This window comes from Antechinus flavipes, chromosome 2 (assembly GCF_016432865.1).
Source record: "Antechinus flavipes isolate AdamAnt ecotype Samford, QLD, Australia chromosome 2, AdamAnt_v2, whole genome shotgun sequence".
NCBI lineage: Eukaryota > Metazoa > Chordata > Mammalia > Dasyuromorphia > Dasyuridae > Antechinus > Antechinus flavipes.
The window spans coordinates 501,832,325-501,855,453 of record NC_067399.1 but is presented as its reverse complement, the minus strand read 5'-3'; the positions used below and the strand labels follow the sequence as shown (position 1 = coordinate 501,855,453).

General features: G+C 41.7%; 1 protein-coding gene across 1 annotated transcript in view; it reads right to left on the bottom strand.

Annotated features, from left to right (window-relative positions):
* Nucleotides 1–1,565: 1,565 nt before the first annotated feature.
* The window catches only part of ASS1 (argininosuccinate synthase 1), a 72,589-nt gene continuing 51,025 nt past the window's right edge, over nt 1,566–23,129 (bottom strand). The window contains exons 11-14 of the mRNA XM_051980198.1: nt 17,282–17,413; nt 10,606–10,762; nt 4,011–4,076; nt 1,566–1,858 (exon numbers count right to left, since the gene is read on the bottom strand). Coding sequence (XP_051836158.1) covers nt 1,813–1,858; nt 4,011–4,076; nt 10,606–10,762; nt 17,282–17,413 — 401 coding nt within the window. The 3' untranslated portion in view covers nt 1,566–1,812. The remainder of the gene's footprint in view (nt 1,859–4,010; nt 4,077–10,605; nt 10,763–17,281; nt 17,414–23,129) is intronic.

Here is a 23,129-nt window from a genome sequence, read left to right as displayed (position 1 = left end):
AAATAGGTTGGTTTGGGAATCTGAGGAACGGGTTCAAATAATACCTCTGTCACTGATTTCCTGTTTAACCACACAAGCAATCGTGTCTGCTCTCTAGATCTCAATTTTTTCATGTATTAATATGAAAGATTTGATTATTTAATTGTGCCAAGAACCCTTTTGGCTCAAAATCCTATTTTCCTTGGGCAGGAAGATGCCTTATAATCCTATGAAATAAGAATAAGGGGCTTTTCCTGATTTCTACAGTAAATAACAAACTCTAGGAGGTCATTACCACAAGAGGCAAACTAGGCAAGAATTAGAAATTAAACCTTCACATCACTAATGTGTTGTTGGTCGAGTTGTAAACTAATCCAACTATTCTGGAGAGCAATTTGAAACTATGCCCAAAGGGCTATAAAGCTGTGCATACTTTTTGGTCCAGTGTCTCTACTGAGCTTATGATCTCAAAGAGATCATAAAAAAGGGAAAAAAACCCACATATGCAAAAAATGTTTGTGGCAGCCCTGTTTGTAGTGACAAGAAACTAGAAACTGAGTGGATGCCCATCAGGTGGAGAATGGCTGAATAAGTTATAATATATGAATGTTATGAAATATTATTGTTCTGTAAGAAATGATCAACAGGATGATTTCAGAGGGACCTGGAGAGTGAATAGAATCAAGAGAATATGGTACACTGCAACAAGAAAATGATGTGATGATCAACTATGATGGACTTGGCTCTTTTCAACAATGAGGTGATTCAAGGCAATTCCAGTAGACGTGACAGAGAGAGCCATTGGCATCCGGAGAGAGAACAATAGAGACTGAATGTGGACCAAAGCTTAGTATTTGCACTTTTTTTTGTTGTTCTTGTTACTGTTTACTTGTTTTTTTTCTTTCTCATGTTTTTTCCCTTTTGATCTGATTTTTCTTGTGCAGCATGACAAATATGGAAATGTGTTTAGAAGAATTGCACATGTTTAACCCATATCAGATTGCTTGCTTTCTTGGGAAGTGGGGAGGGAAGGAGAGAGGGAGAAATTTGGAACACAAGATTTTGCAAAGGTGAATGTTGAAAACTATCTTTGCATGTATTTGGAAAAATAAAATACTATTTAAAAAAAAGAGACAAGTAACATTTCTGCTATTTCACAGGGTTTCTGTAATGATCTAATAAGGTAATACCTGTCTAGTGCTCTGTGAACCTTAAAGTGCTATGTAAATGTTACTTATCTTATTTCTGAAGAGGGCAGCTATATGTCTGCTAAGAGAAACTAGGACTTTTGCTTCTGATGTCCAGTAGAACAGCCCTATCTACTTGCCTAGAGAGTTAATCCTTCAAAGCCTCAGTTGGCAGCAGGACCCTGGGTGGGACTAGGGTCCCAGGTCAAAGTTGGGCAAGCCAAGCCTGTATTGTCTGTCAGCCTAGGAAGAGTCCATGTGAAATTTTGAACTCTTTCTCTCCCATTAATAGAAGATGCATTTATTGGCAAAAGGATGTCCTTCAGGAGTAAGAAAAGCTTGATTAGCTAATTACAAATACACGCACAAATACTATTTCCAGGAAATAAAGAAACTCTATTGATGGTAGCCTTTTATTATTATTATGGTATTATTATTATTATTATGGTTGTATTTTCTATTCCATCCTCCCCCACCCCCCTGCAGACCACTTCTGTCTGCTACAGGGATATGAAACAAAGCATGGCTGAGCTGCAGCCCAGGAGAGTAAGCAACAATCACAAAATGCCAGGACATTCAGTGCCATTACATGGGGAAATCAGCAGCGACACTGAGAACTGCTCCACATTATTGACGGCTGCTTAGTCTATTTGGCGGTGACCTTGCTCTGCAGACGATGATATTCCTTTAGCCTGTAAACCAGATTAAAAACAAAAAGAGATAAATTGACAGTAATAACACATATTCAGTTCAATTAATTCAGGTGGAGCTGGGGGCAGCTGTTTGTTAAGATGTAGGTGAAGTTCTTTTTTTCCCCCCTCCATCTGTGCCCGCCCTCCTCCCTCCCCCTAGATAATGTAATTAATTTATCTTTGGGAGAAAACAGTTCACGTTATTGTTCGGTACAAAGCAGTTAACTGGCAATGGAAAATGAAGAGGCCATTATGAAAATATGTCTTGCTTGATGCAATTTAAAAGGGCTTATCAGGCCCTTATAAAAACACACAATTAAGGGGGCAGTAAGGGGGAGGTTGCCAAGATCCATATGGCAATTCTAGTTTCAATATAGCTTCTGGTTCAAACAGGCTTAGAGAACCCTAACTGTGGTCAGTTCTGGAAAAGATGAGCAAAAGAAGGCAGAGAGATGTGTGGAAAAGAAATAAAACATTATAATATATTGTTTAAGGGCACAAATTGGGTGAGGGGACATCATGTTTTCCACCTTAGAGTTTGTAAGAAGATGTATATTCATCCTTTTCTACCTTAAAAACATCCCTGACCCAATTCTCCCTTTTGCTTTAATTTTTCTCTTCATATTATGAAAGGGGAATAAGTGGGAGCTTCAGAGAATGGTATGGTGAAAAGGGCTAGGAGTCAGAAGATTCAGAGGACTAGTTCTGGAGTCTGAAGGTCTGTTTTCAAATCCCACCTCTGGTTACCTGCTAGCTGTGTGACCTTGATCAAATTATTTCTCCTTCTTAGATACCTTGTTTCTCCATTTGCAAAATCAAGATGACTGCTGGGGTTCTAATTCAGAAATGGAGAATCCTAGGATTCTATATTTGTTTGGAGATTCTCATCATCAGGTAGGCCATGCGATGATGAATTTTTGAGCCACAAAGTCAGAGAGAAGTTGTGATGGGTATCAGTGGAGGGAGTTACCACTTAGAAAAAAATCATAGTTCCACAACATATGGAAGTCTTCTAGATTTGACTGTAAAAGTGGGAACAGACCCTATGATTGCATTGGTCTAGGGCAGAGGTATTGAAACTCGAAGCCCAGTTGAGGCCTGAATCTGATTAAAATGTAACTGGAAAATAACAAGATAAGCAATGCAACATAAACAATGTTTACTTCTGGTTTTCTCAGTTAATATGTGGCCAGCATGGATCGGCTTCTATTTGAGTTTAGCCACCACTGGCTTAGGGTTGAGGAAACTCCCTATCCCACTGCAGACTACCACAAGCTATGTCATACTTAGTCTTAAACTTGCTTGGAACATTGAGAAATCATAGGCTGAGGCACACATGCAGTCATTAAGTACCAAAAGGTAGTTCCTGAATCCAGGACTTTCTGATTCTAGAGCCAGATTTCACTGGGTTATCCTACAACGTGACAACTTTCTGTAGATTTGTTTCCTTTCTTCTAGGGCTGGAAACAATCTTTTTTTCCTCTCTAGCTGCCACGATCAATGCTCACTAACAGATCATTTTAGATGTTTCTCCAGGAAGCTGCTCCTCCCAGCTACTGAAAGCAGGGAAAAAGTGGTCTTGGGGGAAAGTATTCATAGATCCCAAGGAGCTGGGTCATGTTAAAACCAAAAGCCCATTTTTTCATTTAGTGGGTTTCAGTTATATGTGACTTTTTGTGACCCCACGGAGGGGTTTTCTTGGCAAAGATGCTATGTGGTTTGCTTTTTCCTTCTCCAGTTCATTTTACAGATAGAGAAACTGAGGTAGAGTTATGTGACTTGCCCAGGGTCACACAGCTGGTAAGGGTCTGGGACCAGTTTGAACTCACTTCTTCCTCACTGAACCTAGTGCTCCTCCACCTAGCTGCTCCTTATCTCTCTACCACTTCCTAATTTCTCCAACCCCCATTTGCTGAAGACACTGATGAATAATGCAAAGGATGTGCACTGAATCTGGGCTGGTAAGAGATGGTTGGAAGGGACTCTTCTAAGGAGTGATATTGAGTGAGGTAGAGGTGCATTTTCCCTCCTGATTTTGCAGGAATTGGTGATCAGAGCCTAATAGTTCAAGCTGAGGAGAGACATGGATGGCCCAATAGAAGTCCCACATCCTACTTCCCTTCTGGGCTAGGGCCAGTCAAAACCAACTCACCTGAGGGAGTTGATGTTGATGAAGCCAGTGGCATCCAAGGGCTCATAGTCACCCTGCACATTCATGCTACAGGAGAAAAGAAGAGAAGAGTTTTATATATCACTTCATTTAAACCCTGACTTCATTTAAACAATTTAACAGCATTTAAACAATGCTGACAGGTGGGTATTCTTATTATACCCATTTTACAGATAAGGAAATTGAATCTAGGAACTGTCTGTGGCTGGATTTTGAACTCGGGTTCAATTACTGATTCCAGGTCCAATGTTCTCTCCACTGTGTCACCTAGCTGCCCACAAAGTTCCTATAAGATAAACAGAAAGTACAATTTCCCCTCATGACCCACTCTAGAAGTAGCTGTTATCCAGGAATGTAGTTAAGCTTTCTTGAAACTATTTCCACTAACATTATTCAGATTCTCCATCTTTGGAGGCAATAGTTTTCATAAAGAACTCCCAATTATATAAAGGGAACGATGTGGTATAATTAGAAGAAGCCCTAGAAATCAGGATTCCTAGGTTTCAACTCTGTCACTAATTTGCCATATGACCTTGGGGAATTAAGATAATACATACACAAGCATTCTGAAAACTATAAAGTGCTCTACAAATGTAAGGATTAATGATTGAATATGATGGCCTTGGCCCTTTGTCCTAAAACTCTTTTTGAATTTCAAGAGTGTGTGTGTGTGTGTGTGTGTGTGTGTGTGTGTGTGTGTTTAGTATTGAGGAAAAAAGCAAACATTTCTCCTTTCTGGGATTAGGAGAACAACCGTGCCCTCACCTACTCCATTTTTCATGATTTTGTTATTTCTATCTTTTCAGAAAGAAAGCATACTAAGGCGGTTTTTATACAATTATCCCTCACTTTTATCTCTTTGATCCATACACATGCTTTGGAAGAAAGGAAACAAGCATTTATTAAGTGCCTACTATGGGTTAGACACTAGGCTAAGAGCTTTACAAATATTATCTCATTTGATCCTCACAACAAATCTGGGAGGTAGGTGTTATTACAGCTGAGGAAATTAAAGCAAAAGAGTGGAAGTGATTTGTTCATAGCTATCAGTGTCCGAGGCCACATTTGAACTCAGTTCTTGCTGATTCCAGGCCCAGTGCTCTATCTCCGTGCCATCAGCTGCCTCCTGGGTGCTTTGCTGGCCTTGGCTCCTGTCCGAGGCATTCCAGAAGTGAAAGAAGCCTGTGTGGGTGCTTCTAGGTTAGAGGGCCCTTTATAGTGCCTGGCCCATAGTAAGTACTTAATAAATGCTTTATTCTTTTTCTAGGAAGAAGTAGTAGTAGAAGGCACCTCCTAACTCCTTTTCTTCTCTTCCATTTACTGGCATATGACTATCCTTTACCCCATTTAGACTGTAAGTTTCTTGAAGGCAAGGGGACTGTGTTATCATGTGAATCCATGTCTTGCATATTCTTTTTTGGAATAGATATCATTCCTGCAGGGAATTCCCTTTCTCTCTCAATGCAGAGGAATACTTACAGTCTTAAAAAGGGCAGTTAGGTAGGGTTAGTTAGAACAAGTCATTTAACCTCAATTGCCTCCACAAACAAAATAAAATAAAAGACAGAACTGACAGTGTTAAAAAAGAGTTACCAATTCTTTCTTTGGAAAGATAGAGTCAAAGAAAGAAAGGGAAAATGAGCATTCCTCACACTCACCAATTATTTTCCTTCCTTTTTGGCCTGTCCTTCCTTCCTCCCATCTACCACATAGTGACTGTCTCTAGAAATCTCTTTCCCAGGCTCTCAGGCTATAGTGTTTACTTGACTTATGGTGATATAATTACAGAGGGCATTTTTTGTTTATTTGATCTCTGAATCAATCTGCATCCCTCTTCTTCCCCTCAACTTTTATCCTACTTCCTGGGCCTTTCCAAACCCCAGCCACATAGCTCTTTCTTGCCTTGCCCTTTGGTTTCACTTCCATATGGCTAGTGGACCCCAGCATCCCCTCCATTCTCTAATACATACTTTTTGGGGGGAGGCAATTGGAGTTAAGTGAGTTGTCCAGTATCACACAGTTAGAAAGTGTTAAGTGTTTTTTTTTTTTTTGTTTTGTTATTGTTCACTTGCATTTTGTTTTCTTACTCATTTCCTTTCCTTTTTTTGATCTGATTTTTTCTTGTAAAATAAGTTTATACATATTGAATTTAACATATATTTTAACATGTTCAACATATATTGGATTGCTTGCCATCTAGGAGAGGGAATGGGGAGAAGGAGGAAAAAAATCTGAAACACAAGGCTATGAAAGGATCAATGCTGTCAAATTATCCATGCATATGTTTTGAAAATAAAAAAGCTTTATAAAAAAAAGTGTTAAGTGTTTTAAGACTGGATTTGAATTCAGGTCCTCCTGAATTCAGGGCCAGTGTTCTACCCACTGCATCATCTACCTGCCTTTCCCTCTATTCTCTACAAAACCATTTTCTGGTTCAGACACTCCCTTATCTACGCCCTTCCCCTTTCTACTCCCCCCCACTCCATCATCATCTCTTGCCTCCTCAACTCCACCTGTCAAATGCCAGTAGATAGCCTTCTCTGGAACAACTTTCCCATCTGGAGGAAAATGATTTCCTCAGTAATAAAGAAACAGGTCAGTCTAAATGGTTTCTCTAAGTCTACGTAATGGCAATCCCAAATTTGAACCTAAGCCCTGTCCCTTCTAGAGGCAAGATATCTGTCTCTGGGTCTCTGGATGTCCTTTATAACGTCTTTGACCATCAGTGGAATTTCTACCCGAGAGTTGAAACTGAAATGTTTTTCTGATCTGTTATTAATGGATTAATGTCATTGGTCTCATGAATTTTCTTTTATTATGCTTCTGCCTTTGGCACCAATATGTTTTCTTGGTCCACTTAGGAACTGTAGGCTAAGGGACATGGAGCTGACTTCTGCTCTAAAACTCAGTGGGAGCCAAGTGAAGATTCAAGAAACCAGGACTTAAGATGACTTGTGCAAAGAAAAAAGAGTTAATTGAAGTTAAACATTCTCCACAATAGCAAAAAGAAAAACAATATTGAGAGACTTCAGAACTGCAATCAATATTGTGAAGTATGTCTCCAGAGGTGGTGGACTATAGGTACAGAATGGGGCATACAATTTCAAACAAGGACAATGTCTTGATTTGTTTTGCTTTGCTTGACTGAATTCATTGTTTCAAAAGAGGATTCAAGAGAGTCACTGACAGATGACTTGGGGCAGTGGTTTAAGGAAAATGGACTCTCTTTGATTGTTGTCACCCATTTATTGAGTGTCTATGTGAAGCAATCATTTCTGTTTTGTGCAGAAATCCCAAGAGTCTTCCCTGTGACTCATTCATTCATTCATTTATAGGACTTGGTGAAAGGAGATTCTTTGCCTCAATTGCTCTCTAGCCTTAGTCACCAAATGGGAGCGACCTCATTCAAACTGAAACCTGTTGAAGACCTTAGCTTAAAAGGGCCAGTTGCCTCCAGGGCCACCTGAATCTATATCTGGCCACTGGACCCAGAAGGTTCTGGAGGGGAAAGTGAGGCAGGTGACCTGGCCCTCCTTCACTTAATCCAATTCACTTGAATATCATGGTATTACCTCCCTGAAATCATGGTGCTCTTGGAGAATGAAGCCCAAACAACAACAAAACAATGAAGTTAATAAGAGGCTTTGTTTACTTATTGAAAAAAAGAAGAAGCAACTTTGGCCCATATTCTTTTGCATCCCAGTAGAAGAGGCGCTCAACCCATCACAGGATTCAGAATTGCAAAGATTCCTGGAGATCAAACCCCTCATGTTAAAGATGAGGAAACTGAGAACTAAAGCAATTAAATGATAAGTGATGGAAACTAAGAAGCAAAGCTAGGATCTGAAAGCCTGGCCGCCTGACTGCAAATGCAGTGCACATATCAAACCAGGGCCAAATCTTGCCCTTTCCCCTTCTATGACACCTCTCCCTTCTCTGTAATCGTAGGGACACCACATTAGAAAGACTTTTGGCTGCATTTCTGTGACTGCTTCCTCCTGCCACTAGGCTCTCCCCACTTCGGTCCATTCTCCATGCTGCAGCCACGCTTAGATCTGACCATGTGCCTCCCCCTCTCAGCTTCCTAGTGCCTCTAGAATAAAAATAGAAACATCTTTATCTTTTAAGTCTCCACAACCCGAGTCCAACCTGCTAGTAAAGCCTAACTGGACATCACAACTGATTAGTGTGAATAATGAATTCCCCTGAAGTCATCACAGGTATGTGAATTTCACTAATAGAAGTTATAATTATGGAAAATATAGTCATTGGTTCCAGTCCAATGGAAATATGCAGTATGAATTTGAATAATGAGACCACTTCAGGGAATCTGCTATTTCTACTAATTGGGACTCTGTGACCCAGTCAAACTAAGTTCCTTTCTCTACCTATCAGATTTAACAAACCTACACACTAACATACATATATACATACATACATACATACATATGTGTTGTCATTCTCATTAGAATATAAGCTTTTTGTAAGCAGAAATTATTTCATTCTTTATGTAGTACTTAATACAGTATCTGGCAAATAGGAAAAGCTTAATAAATATTTACTGTTTGACTGACTCTCCACTACTTACAGCTTCTTTCTGCTGGGAGAATGAATGAATGGCCTTTCTTGAACCACTTTCTCAGACTTGTTATCTGAAATAGGGAACACTTGATATTCCCATCATACCTGAGCATGGCGACTTTTAACCTGCTCTTCAGTCCCAAACCCTGACTCCCCAGAACGGCATACCTTATTTCAGAGAATACCACAGATTGGAACACACAGAGGCAGGCATTCAATTCCCCTCCTTCTCTTCCCACAATTCCTCATTTATAAATCCTCAGAACACTTTTTGCCTCTGAGCATTCTCTTTCTTTCTCTCTCTTATAAGTTAATACCAAATAATTTAATAAAACTAGACTCCAAACAGGCCCCTCCCTGATCACCATTGCCAGGCCCTCCCTCCCAAAGATTGGCTAAATCTGGGTAAATGAGTCCCCTAACATGGCCAAAGAGTTCTAATAGCTCATTTCTCAGGAACTGAAAAACCTCTTTTAAAAATTGGGGCGGAGGAGGGGGAGAGTGAGGGAGAGAAAGAGTTTACAATGATTTTTTTTTTACCTCCCCTGACGGTCTACAGAAAACCTCTGTGCTTTTATTTTTGCTCACTCGAGTGGTTCTGACCTGCTCTATAATTACGTTACTTTCTACCCACTGTGCTGCGGCATTTCGAGCCTCCACTACCTCTTGCGGCTTCCTCGCTGGTCCCTGTGACGCTGTCACTCAACGGCTTTCAAATCAGCGATGTAGAAATCAGAAAGAAAAGGAAAATGGTCGGAGACACAGTGAGAATAAATGCTCCTGCTTTTCTCTCCTTTTTTTTTTCCTCCCTTCCCTTTTTACCTTATTCATTTAATCTCCCTGAGTGAGAATGCGAGGCATAATGAAGGGTTGGACAGATTATTAGAAGCTGTTGATTTAGAGGGGGAGGGAAGAAAAAGCCAGAAAGAGAAAGAGAGAAGATAATTTGACATTTACCCTGACTGATCTAAACTGATTCAGTTATATTTATGGCTTATAAAGTGTTTAGAAAGATTGAAGGGGGGGGGGGGAGGAAATCCAACACGGTGAAGAAAAGGGAAAGAAAAAAAATATTGACTGCAAAACAAAACTCGTGCTATAATTCTCAACTTGCCTTCGTGGAGGCAATAGCTCTGAGTTAAACCAGGGCTGGAGCTGTAGCCCAAACCTGCCTTTGCCAGAAATGGGCTGTATATGAGTCCTTAGTCAAGCCTGGAGGGGGCCTTGGAGCTTCAAAAGGCAGAGAAGAGACCAGTGTGGGGTTAAAATTTTCGTCCATATTCATGTGTTTGCATATGCACAGCATAAAAGCTTCAACATGGGATGGCTTCTTTTGCCTCTTGTCAGTTCCGAGCAAAGAAGCTTGAAGATTGTTGTTTAACAGTTGGGGATGTCTAATATATCTGGGGGTTCCATTCTTAGCCCTCTCCTCCAAGGTGAGACCTCTGGGTCAGTCCCAGGGAATGGGTGAGACTGGGAAAAACAATCTCCTGCAGGGCAGAGTTTGGTTTCTCTGTGTCAGGGCCCAAAATCTTTCTAACAATATTCAACGATATTATTGGGTTCTACCTCTACTACCTAGTCCCTTGTGGGTTTTCACAAGGTAAGGGACTTCAGAAAAATAAGTAAATAATCCTATTCCAAGATAAAAAAAAAAAGTGATTTCATGATGAAGAAATACAAAGGAGTAAGGGAAAATGTGAGCCCAGAGGAAGATGGACCCCAATACCCCAATCAAGGTAGAAACCTCTAGTGAAAGGAACAAAGACTACAATGGAGTTCCCAGTCAAGGACAGTCAATCAGGAAAGGAAAAGGAGCTGAGATTCCTGGTGACTGACTGGAGGTTACCTTGAACTTGAATCCTGATTGCCTGAGAATTGGAGGTGAGTATACCCGGAGGGAGTGAGCCTTCTTTTGTTCAGAAAGCTGAAGTTGGGTAGAGGGAGGGCTGGGACAGACAGTAGAAAAGAGGTCGCCTCTCTGTCCACTACTTACCTCACCAGTTCTTCATTGTACAGTGACAGGGGAGACTCTCGGCCGAGAATGTAGACCTGGCCCTTGAAGACAGACACTTGGACTTTTCCCTCAACCCCTTCCTGGGACTTGGCAATGCAGTGGCGGATAAATTCACACTCTGGACTGTGCCAGAAACCTGGAGGAGGAGAGATAAAGGGGTGTACCATTCAGCTTTGGTCAGCATGCTATATCATCCCACCCCCGAGCTACAGCCTCCTAAGTCTGTTCAAGGGAAGGCTTGCATGGTGCTTCAGTTTAAGAGACTGAATCTGCCAGGATTTTCCATGCAGACTCTGTAAGGAATTATCACTTTAATGAATCCCAATCTCTCTCCAAAAGGTAGAGACTAGAAATTGGCCTTAATGTCCCTTTTTACTATCTCCTTTCCACTCACAATCATCTGAAGGAGATTGGGGGAGAGGGAAAAGAGACACAGCAGAACTGATAAATGAAAAAGTACTAAAGGATAAAAACTACAAAACATTACAATGTAATAGATTGCCTTTCATCTCCATAATTAGTGCTTGTTTGTGGCAATATCTGTTTACACTGATTATTGAATATCTTTTTGTCAAACATCCATGGTGGGTTCAACTTTGTGCTGGGTACTATGGAAGAGACTGAAAATGTGGTCTTCTCTTGCTAGGTTAAGGACCTTCTGGTCCGAATGGGGAAAGTCGATTCATGTGCAGCCAACAGGGAAAGGACAGTTCGGTGGTAGGCTGGGTTACTGGCTAGCGAAAGACTTGGAGTCAGGGAGGAAGCAGGAAAAATCAAGAAGGACCAAACTAGTTTGGGAAGGTTTGTGGGAAAAGATGGGCCTTAAAGGTAGGGTAGGAATTAGAGAAAAAAGAGCTGGAGAAAAGGCATTCTAGATAGGAGCAACAGTACAAGGAAATACTCTGAAACTAGGAGCAGCACATATATGAGGGACTGTGAGAAATCACAGAATCATGATTCTGGAAAAGGATATCAGAGGTTAGTTGGCTTAATCTCTAATTGGAGAAGGAACTCCCACAACATCCCTGGCAGTCTCTGCTTTAAAGATCTCCACGGATAGAGAAGTGAATGGTAATAATAATGATAACTTCTATACAACATTTACCAGATACCACACACTGTGCTAAGTGCTTTTACAATCATCTCATTTGAACCTCAGAACAATCCTGGAAGGTAGGTGCTTTTATTATCCCCATTTTACAGATGGGGAAACTGACGTTAAGTGCCTTGTCCAGGGTCACACAGCCAGTAAGTGTCTGAGGCTGTATTTGTACTCAGGGCTTCTTAACTATCCAATGAGCTACCTTTCTGCCCACTAGCTATTAAGTCAGCCCATATTTCATAGTTGTACAACTCGAATTAAATTCTTTTTTTGTTGACTTGAAATTGACTTCTCTGGGACTTTATCTCATTGGTTCTAGTTTGGTCTTTTGAGGACAAAGAAAACACAACTACCAGAAGACCAGCCTGCAAACGGTTTGGAGAGGTCAATAATGAGAAATAATAGGCAACAGCATGTGGGGCTGAGGAGGACAAAGACAGGGGGACAGTCGGGGGACTTAAATGTCAGGAGTTTGGATTTATGCAGCAGGCTGGAGTGCAGAGACATATCTGTTTATGATATTGACAGCCTCACTGACTTTACTTGCATAAGGAAATCCTGGTTCAAATCACAGATTTTGTCACTAACTATGTGATCTTGGATCCTTTGCTTCACTTCTTGATCTCAATTTCCTCATCTGCCAATGGGAGAAGTTCTCAGTCTGTCATCTAATTAACCTTGCCTTCTTCAGAGGCTTCTCTTTGACTTTTTCCTGTTAGTGGGAAGAGTGGAGAAGAGAAGAAAGAAGGAGAAAGAAGAGAAGCAAGTAAAATAGAGGAAAAAAGGTAAAAAGGAAAGGAGACAAGGAAAAAAATGAAAAGGATGCAGGACAGGAGAGAAGAAATTGCATATTGGGCGAAGAACCAGCTTTGGTTCTTTTCTCAGGGAATCATTCATTTCAAGAGAAAGCCCCTGGCTCTCATCCCAGGCCCCAGGAGTCCCAGTGCTGAACAACAGCTCAAAGGCCAAGGAGCTGACCTGGGACCTTTATCAGAGCAGGAGATCAGGCTCCATATGGCCCAGTAGTCTCTCAGGTAGGCTCACCTTCCTCACTCCTTTATAAAGTAACCTTATTCTGGCAAGGTCATCTCCACTTTCTTCCTGCCTCCCTCAGCAGGTTTCATGGAGAGGTGTGACAGGCACATCTGTCTGTCTGAGCTCCCATTGTCATCAGGGCCTCCGTCTGTTAAACCTGTTCCTGGTGCTGTGGGGTTCCCCTCTATGATCCCCTAGACATTCCTACTCCCTTGAACAGAACTTTCTCAGAGTGATGATTCAATTTAGCTTATAGTCACATAAGGAACTTGAGAGGGACTTCAGGGGAAGCAGGGGTGGGGTTGGAAGTATCTGATCAGCAAAATCAGGGGATATAAAAGTCCTATTCTAGTGGCTTTTCTCTACTGACCTTAATGGGTTTGTCTTGTGATTTTAAATTACAAAGATTACGCTTTAATTACACTTTCCTTACAACAATAATAATATATTCTTTATAATATTTATATTATATATATTATATTATATATATAAATATAAGATAAAGATATTCTTCTTTAAAACATCCCTTCCTGTAAGGTAGGAAGGGTAGATTGGGTAGGAGACCATGCTCAAGTCAGCATCCTGACTTCCATTGGATGTTGTGGGCAGGTGCTTAGAAATTAGAGGCTGAGAAGCTCCTAGAACCATAGAATGATAGGACACAGAATTCTGGGCATTAGAAATTATCTGGTCCTATGGTCCCCAGGCCAAATCTGGCCTACTGCCTCTTTTTGAACTGCCCGTGAGCTAACAATTATTTTTTGCATTTTAAACTATAACTTTATTTATCATATTAAGTTAAATGCAACTCAATTTTAAAGTGTAACTAACAACCATTCCTTGCTTGCAGGCCATACAAAAATAGGCAGCAGGCAGGATTTGGCTTGGGAGCCATAGCTTGCCAGGCCCTGATCTAGCTTATTTTACAGATAATTTCCATTCAAATTCTCTTCCCATCACTCCACACTTGCTCTACAGGAGTAGACAAATAAGTCCTCAGATCCCATTGCTCCTCCTACCCCAAAGCATCCAAAACAGAGTGCCAGGGCTACACTGGAGGTGACTCCTGGCCTTCCTGGGAGCAGGCCTTTAACTAACTAGAGATAATTAGCCCATTAAGTTCCCAGACCTGGAAGAAAGGCAGAGAGATGAACACAGGAGATAGGGAGGCAAGGAGAAAGAGCCTGTCTTTAAGTGTCTGCAAAGGCCACTGGCCTCAATGTTTATCTCTCCAATCTCTCCCAAGCAGGTGTCATCCTAAAGCCCAGCTGGGAAGAAAGAAGCTGAGAAGGGTTGCTAGGGTAGAGAGAAGATTGGGGGTGGGTGGGAGGGGATTGGGCCTTGTCTAACTTAGAGAAGTCAAGGGAATTTAGAAGGATGTAGCCTAATACACATGCTACCACAATTGACATTATTTGCACTGTTTTCCATCTTAAAGCTTGGTTAGATTGTCAAAGCTACAGAAGTATCCCAGCACTGATGCACACAAACAATTCTCTCCCAAGTAAATAACAGAAACATTTTGTCACTAGCTGAATTTCAGCTTTTTGAGGGGAACTGACTCCCCATCCTTTTATAACTTCTCTTATCAAGATCTAAAATAAGTGGAGGTAAGACCATTTCCGTATTTGGGGACCCCATATCATGAGCCCATCAGTGACCCTTTGAGCAGGTAAAAATAGGCAGAGCTAATGGAACAGTCCTGGAATCAGGCCTATGGAACTAGGGTGGGATTTGTTTAGCCTTTTACTAAGCAGCACCTCAGTTTCCCCATCTGCAAAATGGAGGGAGGGAATCCTATGATGAATACCATGAATGGTAAGATGAGATGTTTGAACTCAAAATCACAGCAATTCAAAACCCAGAGCCATGGAATGTCAGAATTTGGGAAGACCACATGGTATGTTAGGAAAATCACTGCATTTGGTTTCAGAACAACTGAGTTTAAATGCTGGTTCCAACACTAACTGTATGAACTGGGAGAATTCACCTCTCTAGGTTTCTGTTTTCTCATCTGCAAAAATAGGAGAGTGAAACTCAATTCATTTTAAGGTTCCTTTTAGTTCTAAAGTTTTATGTATGAAGTCTCTGACACCCTCGTTATTTGTGACTCTAGACTGAGAGCTGGACAGAACTTTAGAAATTCTTATTCAGACTTGTTTTTTTTGTTTTTTTTAACCAGATGAGTTAAACTGAGGCCTGGAGATAAAATTACTTCCTTAAGGTCAGTGAGTCAGAGTCAGAGGGAGGATTGGATTTCCTGATGCCCCATTCTTTCCATTATCCTCATGAAGCTCTTTCTAATCACCAAGCATGAGTTATTCTATAGGGTAAGGACTATCTGCTTCTCTCTCTACCTTCAAGAAGAATAGGGAGAAGACCCCAGGCACTAGGGACACTGGGGTCCAGCTGAAGCTGTCACTCAGGCTAGATGAGCCCCTTCTAAGTTCAGTTTCCAAATTTAAAAATTCATTGAATGATTCTTCCTCCTAACTTCTCAGATCGAAGGAGGTTTTGAAGGGAGGGGTTGCGGATCAGGGAGGGAAGGAAGTCAGGAGGATCCACGCCCACCCCCTTGTAAACTCTTTCAGCAGCTTTTCAAACTCCAGGTGCTCCCGCCTCCAATTCCTGCTCCCTACTCCCCACCAATTGCCTTAATGACGGTCCCACTTTGTAACCAAAATCCAGCTTTCAACATTTAAATCCCATGGAGCAAACGAGGTTGGTGGGAGACAATGGCATTTAAACACCTGGCCCATACCTGGGAGGAGGGGGGGGAGGCTAAGACAGGGGAGTGCTGGGCTTCAAAGCTGCCTTCAAACAATGAGAAGAAAATAAACCCAACTAGCAGTCTCTAATCCCCTTAAACTCTGAGATAAGTTACAATGATTATGTGGTTTTAAAAGAAAACAAAAGTGGGGAGAAAGAAGAACAGCTAGAAACAAGCTCTCTGTCAGTCATACCTTGGGGTAGGTGGTGACAGGGAAAGACTTTTGGCAGCCCTAAAAATATCCTGTCACTGACCCTCCTCTCTGATCTAGGAGTCAATTCCTGACTTCCTGAGATACCAAAGGGTGGTTTGGAGAATGTCAGCTTCACAGGTTAGGGATGTACCACACATCCTGAATCACAGAACTGGAGAAGAGCAGGATTGGAAAAGACTTTATTTTCATTTAATCCAACACCTCCATTTTACAGATGAGGAAAGTGAGGTCCACAGAAAGGAAATAAGGTCACACTAAAATTAATTTGCTTCTCTGATACACTTTGGAACCTTCATCCATGAACTTCTTTAAATCTTTTTGAATCAAGTTTCAATTGAACTCCGTTTTATTTCCTTTTGCCCAGAAGCATGAAGAAATGGAAAGGGCTCAACAGTGTAGGTCAGGAGACCTGTGTGAATATGGGAGGGTTCCCTACTCTCTCCAAACCATTTCTCCTCTATAAGATGAGAAGGGAAATATGATCTCTAAAGTCCTTTCCAGACCTAATAATCTGTGATTGATGGTCTACCATTCTATGTTTCAGTCTCTTTCATATTGATTATTCTATGTTTTCAAGGTTCCTTTTAGTTATGATAATTATGGTTCTAATGTTTAGTTTCTTGGGGTACAAGTTCTTTAAGCTTATTCCTTAGTGGATGGGGAGGGATGCTATTTTGTTATTTTTTTCATTAGTTTCAGATCCCTTAAATCCCAGTCTTCCCACTCAGTTTTAATATTCAAGGCTCTGGGGAAGGGCAAAGACCAAAGCCCCCTCTACCCTGTCTCTCATTCTTTCCAACATACATTACCCCTTTCCTATTTACCCAATCTTTTTGATTCCCATTTGATAAAGACAAGGATTCTTGAAACTACTTGGAGGCTCAAGAGGATGAGCTGCCCCAACTTTGAGCAGAGATACAAATTCCAAGTAGGAAAAACCTTATTCCAACTTCATATCTAAGGCAATCAATGGTATTGTTCTCCTTTCCCTTTCCTGAAACCTAATCACAACATCAAAGCTTTTCATTTTCAAAACATGTACGTGGATAATTTTCATCCTTACAAAAATCTTGTGCTCCAAATTTTTCCCTCCCTTCTCCCCACTCCTTCCCCTAAATGGCAAGTAATCCAATATATGTTAAAATGCTAATCACAACATCTTGAACATCTAGCATACTAGATCTGGCAGGGAGACCTCAGGTATCATTCTGTCTTACCTACTGAATTTAAAGAAAGGAAACTGAGGCTTAAAGAAGAAACATGGCTTACTCAAAATGACTCAGCAAATTAGTGGTAAATCTGAGGCTTTCCATCGAACTAAACTGCCACCTTTATCTCTAAACCTCCCCAAATGCCCACAGCTCTCAACCAAGATTCCTCATCTTGCCCCTACCCACCTATCGAACGTTGCAAAGGCAATCCGAGTGTGAGGGGGCTGGGAAGAGGGAGGAGGGCAGGCCCCTGTAGGAAAGGTAGCCATTTTGTCTGAATGAAGTCAAAAGCAGGGGAGAATGGAGGAGGAAGGCATACGCACCATTGTACACCAATTCGGAGAATTTCAAGCCTAGGCCCTGTTTGATTTTACGCACTTCTCGATCCATGGTGAAAGCCTCAATGTCTAAATGAGCATGGTAGAGGATCGTTCCCGCTGGGGTCTCGTAGATACCTAGCCATTTTTCCAGGCAGGGGGAAAAAGAGAAAAAAGACACAAACGCATGAAACCCAAACTGTCAGCAAATGACAAAAAAAATAATGACTTCTCTGACAAGAGAAACGCCAGTCGGACCCATTCACTCCCAGCTTGCTGCAAAATGCATCTGTCATTATACTCATGCTGGGGCCAAGACAGTCCACTCCGCACCTTGTGGAGAAAATGTCTAGATTTTCCTCTTTGAAGGGGCTCTCTGACGATGCTAAATGACAGGGTTTTGGAGCAGCCCCCTTTTACTCCCCCCAAAGCATGCCCACTGGTCTACAGCTGAAAACCTGTAATTAAATGAGTGATGGTAGAGCATGGGCCCATGGATACAGGGCCCCAAATATCCCTTCCTCCCCTCTGCTTCCTCTGAAAAGGAGAAGGGGATGGGCAGGAGAAAATACATAGATATAAACGCATATAATGTGCACGTTGTTGTTCAGTCATGTTCGGCTCTTGGTGACCCCTATTCAGAGTTTTCTTGGCAAAGATACTGAGTGATTTGCCATTTCCTTCTCCAGCTCATTTATAGGCAAACAGGGTTATGTGACTTGCTCAGGGTCACACAGCCAGCAAGTGGCTGAGGCTGGATTTCAACTCTTAAAGATGAGTCTTCTTCATTCCAAGACCAACGTGCCAATGGATCACCTTTCTGCCTTCAGTGCATGCGCACACACACACACACACACATACATATGCATATGTCTCTCTCTTTCTCTTTCTCTCTCTGTCTCTGTCTCTTTTTGTGTTTCTGTCTCTCTGTCTCTCTCTCCATACATACAACCATATGATGGGAGGCATAATGGATGGAGTCCTGGATGTGAGTTCAAATCTTGCTCTAAATATGTATATAAACTGTGTGATCCCGAGGAAGTTACTTAACTTTTCTCAACCTCAGTTTCCATACCATAAAATGGGAATAAGAATAGTTTCTTCTACACAGAGTTGTGAGTTTTAAATGAAAAAGCCCAGAGAAATGGACGTTGCAGCTCTTCTGAGAATCACAGAATGTAAGAACTAGAATGGTCCTTAAAGATCCTCAAGCATCAGTCCTGGACTCAGAAGAACCTAAATTCAAATCTAGTCTCAGATACTTGACACTTACTAGCTGAGTGATCCTGGGCAAATCACTTAACCTTGATTGCCTCAAAAAATAAATGAAAAATAAATAAATATTTACAGATTCTATTTACAGATGAGGAAACTGAGACCCAATGTCACAGAGCTAGGCTATGGTTTCTTTCACTCACAACACTGCCTCTTATGGCAGTAATAAAATGTGGTAAAATTCTGCTTTAGATCCAATACTGTATGTGACAATACCTTGAAAAGTAGGAGACAATACCACCTTGGAAAAAGTTGATGTTATCATATTAACAATAAGAATAAGAACAACAGTAATAGCATTTACATAGCATTGGACTAAGGTTCTAAGATTACAGTCAAGTCACGGTCCCTCTCAGGGTCTCTGTTTCCCAATCTATACAATGGAAATTATAATCCCTATTTTACCAACCTCAGAATTTCTGTGAGAATCAGGTAAGAGAATATATTTAAGGGAAAATATGTTCTCCCCCCAAAAGTATAAAGAGCAATAAATGATAAGGTACTGCTATTAATGCATTTTTAAAACCTTGATACATTAACTCTACTAACAGATTTTGTTGATCAAGGAAGGTGCAATCTTTGACTATTGGGAAGGAAATCTAGTGATAATGATGAATTGTTATTGCTGTGGTTTAAAACTAATAAAGTAATTTGAAAACTATGGCTATCTTCAGAGAGCTGTATTTGAATCCCACTTCTGACACTTACTAGTTGTGTGATCATGGGCAAGTCATTTAACCCTTCTAACTCTGTTACCTAATCTGTAAAATGAGGATGTTAGTACCTTTAATAGCTACTTCACAGACTTTTTGTGAGAGTCAAACTCATTAATGTGCAAAGCTTTGTTCAATCCTAAGGTATTATATAAATATCAGCTATTGTGAATAATAGCAACAATAACATGTTATTATTATTACTATGTAGCAAATGAATATAATGATAGTATATAATAAGTACACAAGACTCAGGCTTTTCCAGTTCTTCAGGGAAAATGTCTCTTCCAAGGGGGTTCTGGGCCCAGTTTCTGGCTTCTGTTAACTTGTACTAGCTATGTGGATCCCAGCATTGCAAAGCTGCAAGAGATCTTAAAGATCAACATTTCAACCTCACACTTTACAGATGAAAAAACTGAGGCCCACAAAGGGAAAAAAATTCAAGGTGATCAAGCTAGAACCAAAAACTGAGATTAAAGTCCAGAACTTTTTCTACTATAATTCCGATGTTTCATTTCCTTGTTGTCAGAGCTACTGACCAAACCCCAGTTTGAGCAGTTCCAATAGCCAGGAAGCTGAGTTCTTAGGTCTAAGCTCAGAGCTCAGAAGCGAAGAGAGAAAGCCTAAATTTCCATCTGAATCTTCATAATTTAATTTTTTTCCTTTGAGTAAGAATTCTCAAGCCAAAAAAGGGAGGCAAAAGAGGAAAAGGGAGGCAAGAGAAAGGGAATGTTTTGCCCACAGATGTTAATGGCTAGAGGGAAGAGACTGGAAGAGGCCTCCAGGCTTGCCCCCATAGGAGGAACCCTTCTCCTCTGACCAGTGGGCAGTGCTGGGAGCTCCAAGGGCCTGCAGACAGTGTCTCCAGAGGTGGATGCGTATTGTACCTTTCCTAATAGCAGGGCCTTTGAGGGAAGATTCAAAAAGGAGAAAAGTCAGGTACAAAACATATCCGCACAATTAATATTCCTACTTCTTTCCTTAGAAGGTGTTAAAGTTAATTGTGACTGATCAAAAAGCTTGTTTTTGGAGCTGCTGCTTCTGTGTGTGTGTATGTGTGTGTGTGTGTGTGTGTGTGCATGCGTGCACACATTAAAAAAAAAAAAGATCTCCCCTCTGTTCTCCACAGGAGGTGGGTTGCAGATGATTTCTCTGTGTTTCTTCTAGGAAAAAAATAAATTTAAAAAAAATCCATGACAGAAACCTGATGCTAAGAGACTATAGATTTGGGGCTTTTGACAGTCAGCGTATGAAACCACTGCGCAAAAAGAAGAAGGAGATGACAGCTGAACCTCTGGTGTCGCCGTGGAGGAGACAACAGACATCTTCAAAGTGACACTCGAAGCGTCTCCAAGTGTCTATTTTCATCTCTTCGTGTTTACAGGAAAAAGACAGGGGTGTCAGCATTTGTGACTAGAGGGCCTTCAATCACACCATAATTACTGTGGAGGAGGGGACTGGGGGGAGGGGAGGAGGAGAGTGGACTGGGAAAGAGTGGGGATACAGACAGCTGTTTCTGCTTAAAATGTCCTCATTTGTAACTGCTACTGCCAGTTTAGCGCCAATTGAGCAATTTCCTTGTATTGACTAGAATCTGTCCATTCAATTGGGGGTTGGTAGTTTGGGCCTCCATGCCAGCACCAGGAACTCCCACCTCCACCCTGCCATCCTGTGGTGGTCTGGAGTTACGGTAAAACAAAATCCAAAACAAAATCTAGGTGGGGAGCCTGAGTTTTCTGGAGGAGAAATGTAGCTCCTTTGTATCTCCCCTATCCCCCCTTGAGTAGCCAGGCAGAGCATGAAAGCATGTCAAGCAGCGATGGAGGGATAAGGAAGAGAGGCAGGGTTGGCTCTGTGGGGAGGACAGAGTGAGATGGGTGCCTTCTCTCTGGGTGTCTGGAGCAGCAAGGCAGGTGGGTCCTGGTGGCTGGTGGGGAATCCTAACCTGGGCACTAAGTTCCTACCAGGATCCAATTCAGGGGGATTTCTCTGTTGAACAAAGGCCAAGCCTAAGCCCCTGATACATACACCTTGCTTTATAGTCTTCCTTACTTTGATTCAAGCAATCTCAGTCATAAGAGCCATGGAAGAATCCAATTCTCAAGGGGTAAGAACAGATCTTTCTCTCTTTCTCTTTCTCTCTCTCTCTCTCTCTCTCTCTCTCTCTCTCTCTCTCTCTCTCTCTCTCTCTCTCTCTCTCTCTCTCTCTCTCTCTCTCTCTCTCTCTGTGTGTGTGTGTGTGTGTATGAGAGAGACAGACAGAGACTGAGACAGATAAGAGACAGGTGTGTGTGTGATTGCTCTGGGAGAGATTAGCACTGCCTTAAGGTAAAGGAAGAGAAAGTAAGTGATAGGGAAGGAGCCTGTGAGTCAAAGGAATGAAGAAATTCAAAGAAGAAGATGGAAATCTCAGAGCAGAAAGTGCAGAAGGGAATGAGAGAAGAGGGGGCAGAACAGAGAAGGGAAGGGAAGGTGGAACTGGAGAATTTAAAAGAGAAAGAGAGGAAGGTGGGAGGAAGGAAAGACAAAGTAAAGCAAGCAGCAGCAGAAGAGAACACAAACCCTTCTCTCCCCCGTCTCTTCTTTTCCCCCCACTGATTTCATTTACTCCACTTAATTAGCCCCCCTCCGGAGTTAAAAAGATAATTTGATAATGAGGATGTGAAAAGACACAATATTCAGGAAAGCAACTCCATTTGCAACCTTCTGCGCCCCTGCTGGCCCAGCCGAGTGAGCCTTGAGCTCACTGTCACCAGCAGCCCCATGGTCAGGGGTCCCCCCAGCAACTCACTGACCTCATTCTGAACCTTTGGACAAGGAAGAGTCCAGCTCCTGAGACCATCAGCTCCCCAAGCAAAGCCAGAAACAAGCCCACTGTCCAGCCCCTCTCTCTTCCCTCCTTGACATCAGTCTTTAATGAATTTTCAATTACAAGCCTTGTAAAATCAATACAAATGAATTTTTTTCCCATGTTAGGTTCTGGACAATAGCTTTATCTAGACACTGCCCTCAGTGTAAGTGACGATTAACCAGTTCTCTCATTACCTTACACTTAATAAAAACCTCTTCACGGCTGGAATCAGGCAAAGTCACATTAATTTATGGTCTTTCTAGTTTATCTGCTAATTAGCTAGCTAGCTAGCTAGCTACCTTGGAAGGAACTAGGCTGGCAAAGACAGGATAGTGGATTGGGTTTTTTTAAGGTGAAAATAGCTTCAAACTAGTTCCTGTCTTCCCAATCTATTTCTCAGCTATTTCTCAGGCCAGAAAGTAATAGGAACAATATTCAACCATGTTCCATAGTGTGTTAGAACTGTGAAACATACCTCAGAGACCATTCACCTAGTTTAATTACAAAGAAGGAAACTGAGACCCACAGGCAGGAAGGAGCTTGGCTAAAGTCATACAAATCAATTAATAGTAGTTAGCGATCTTGCTCTCCATTTTCAAAATGCTGGCCCAAATTCCATGCTTGCAGAGCAACCTTCCCTTCCAAGGAATGGCAAGTAGCTGGACCTTGTTTGGGAAACATGTCCTCTTGGCCCTGGACACTCAGTCCAGTAACCTGATCTAGAAGGGAAGGGTGGTCCCCACCACTGTGGGAATGGGGTGGGTAAGTAACCCAACCTGCCTGTTTCTTCTCTGCTATTGTGGATAACTTTCAAGCTATCCATTTCAGAAAGTACAGAGGAACCACAGCTGCCCCCCACACTATCCTGTATCTTAGACCTCTTCTTTCACTGACACATTTACAAACTGATCATCCTGTTTCTTCTTAGGGGTGTTCTTGGGAGTGGGAGACAGTACACACTTGGGAATGGGTGATTATTGGCCACAAGCAACCTATCCGCAATAAAAGGCAGGTC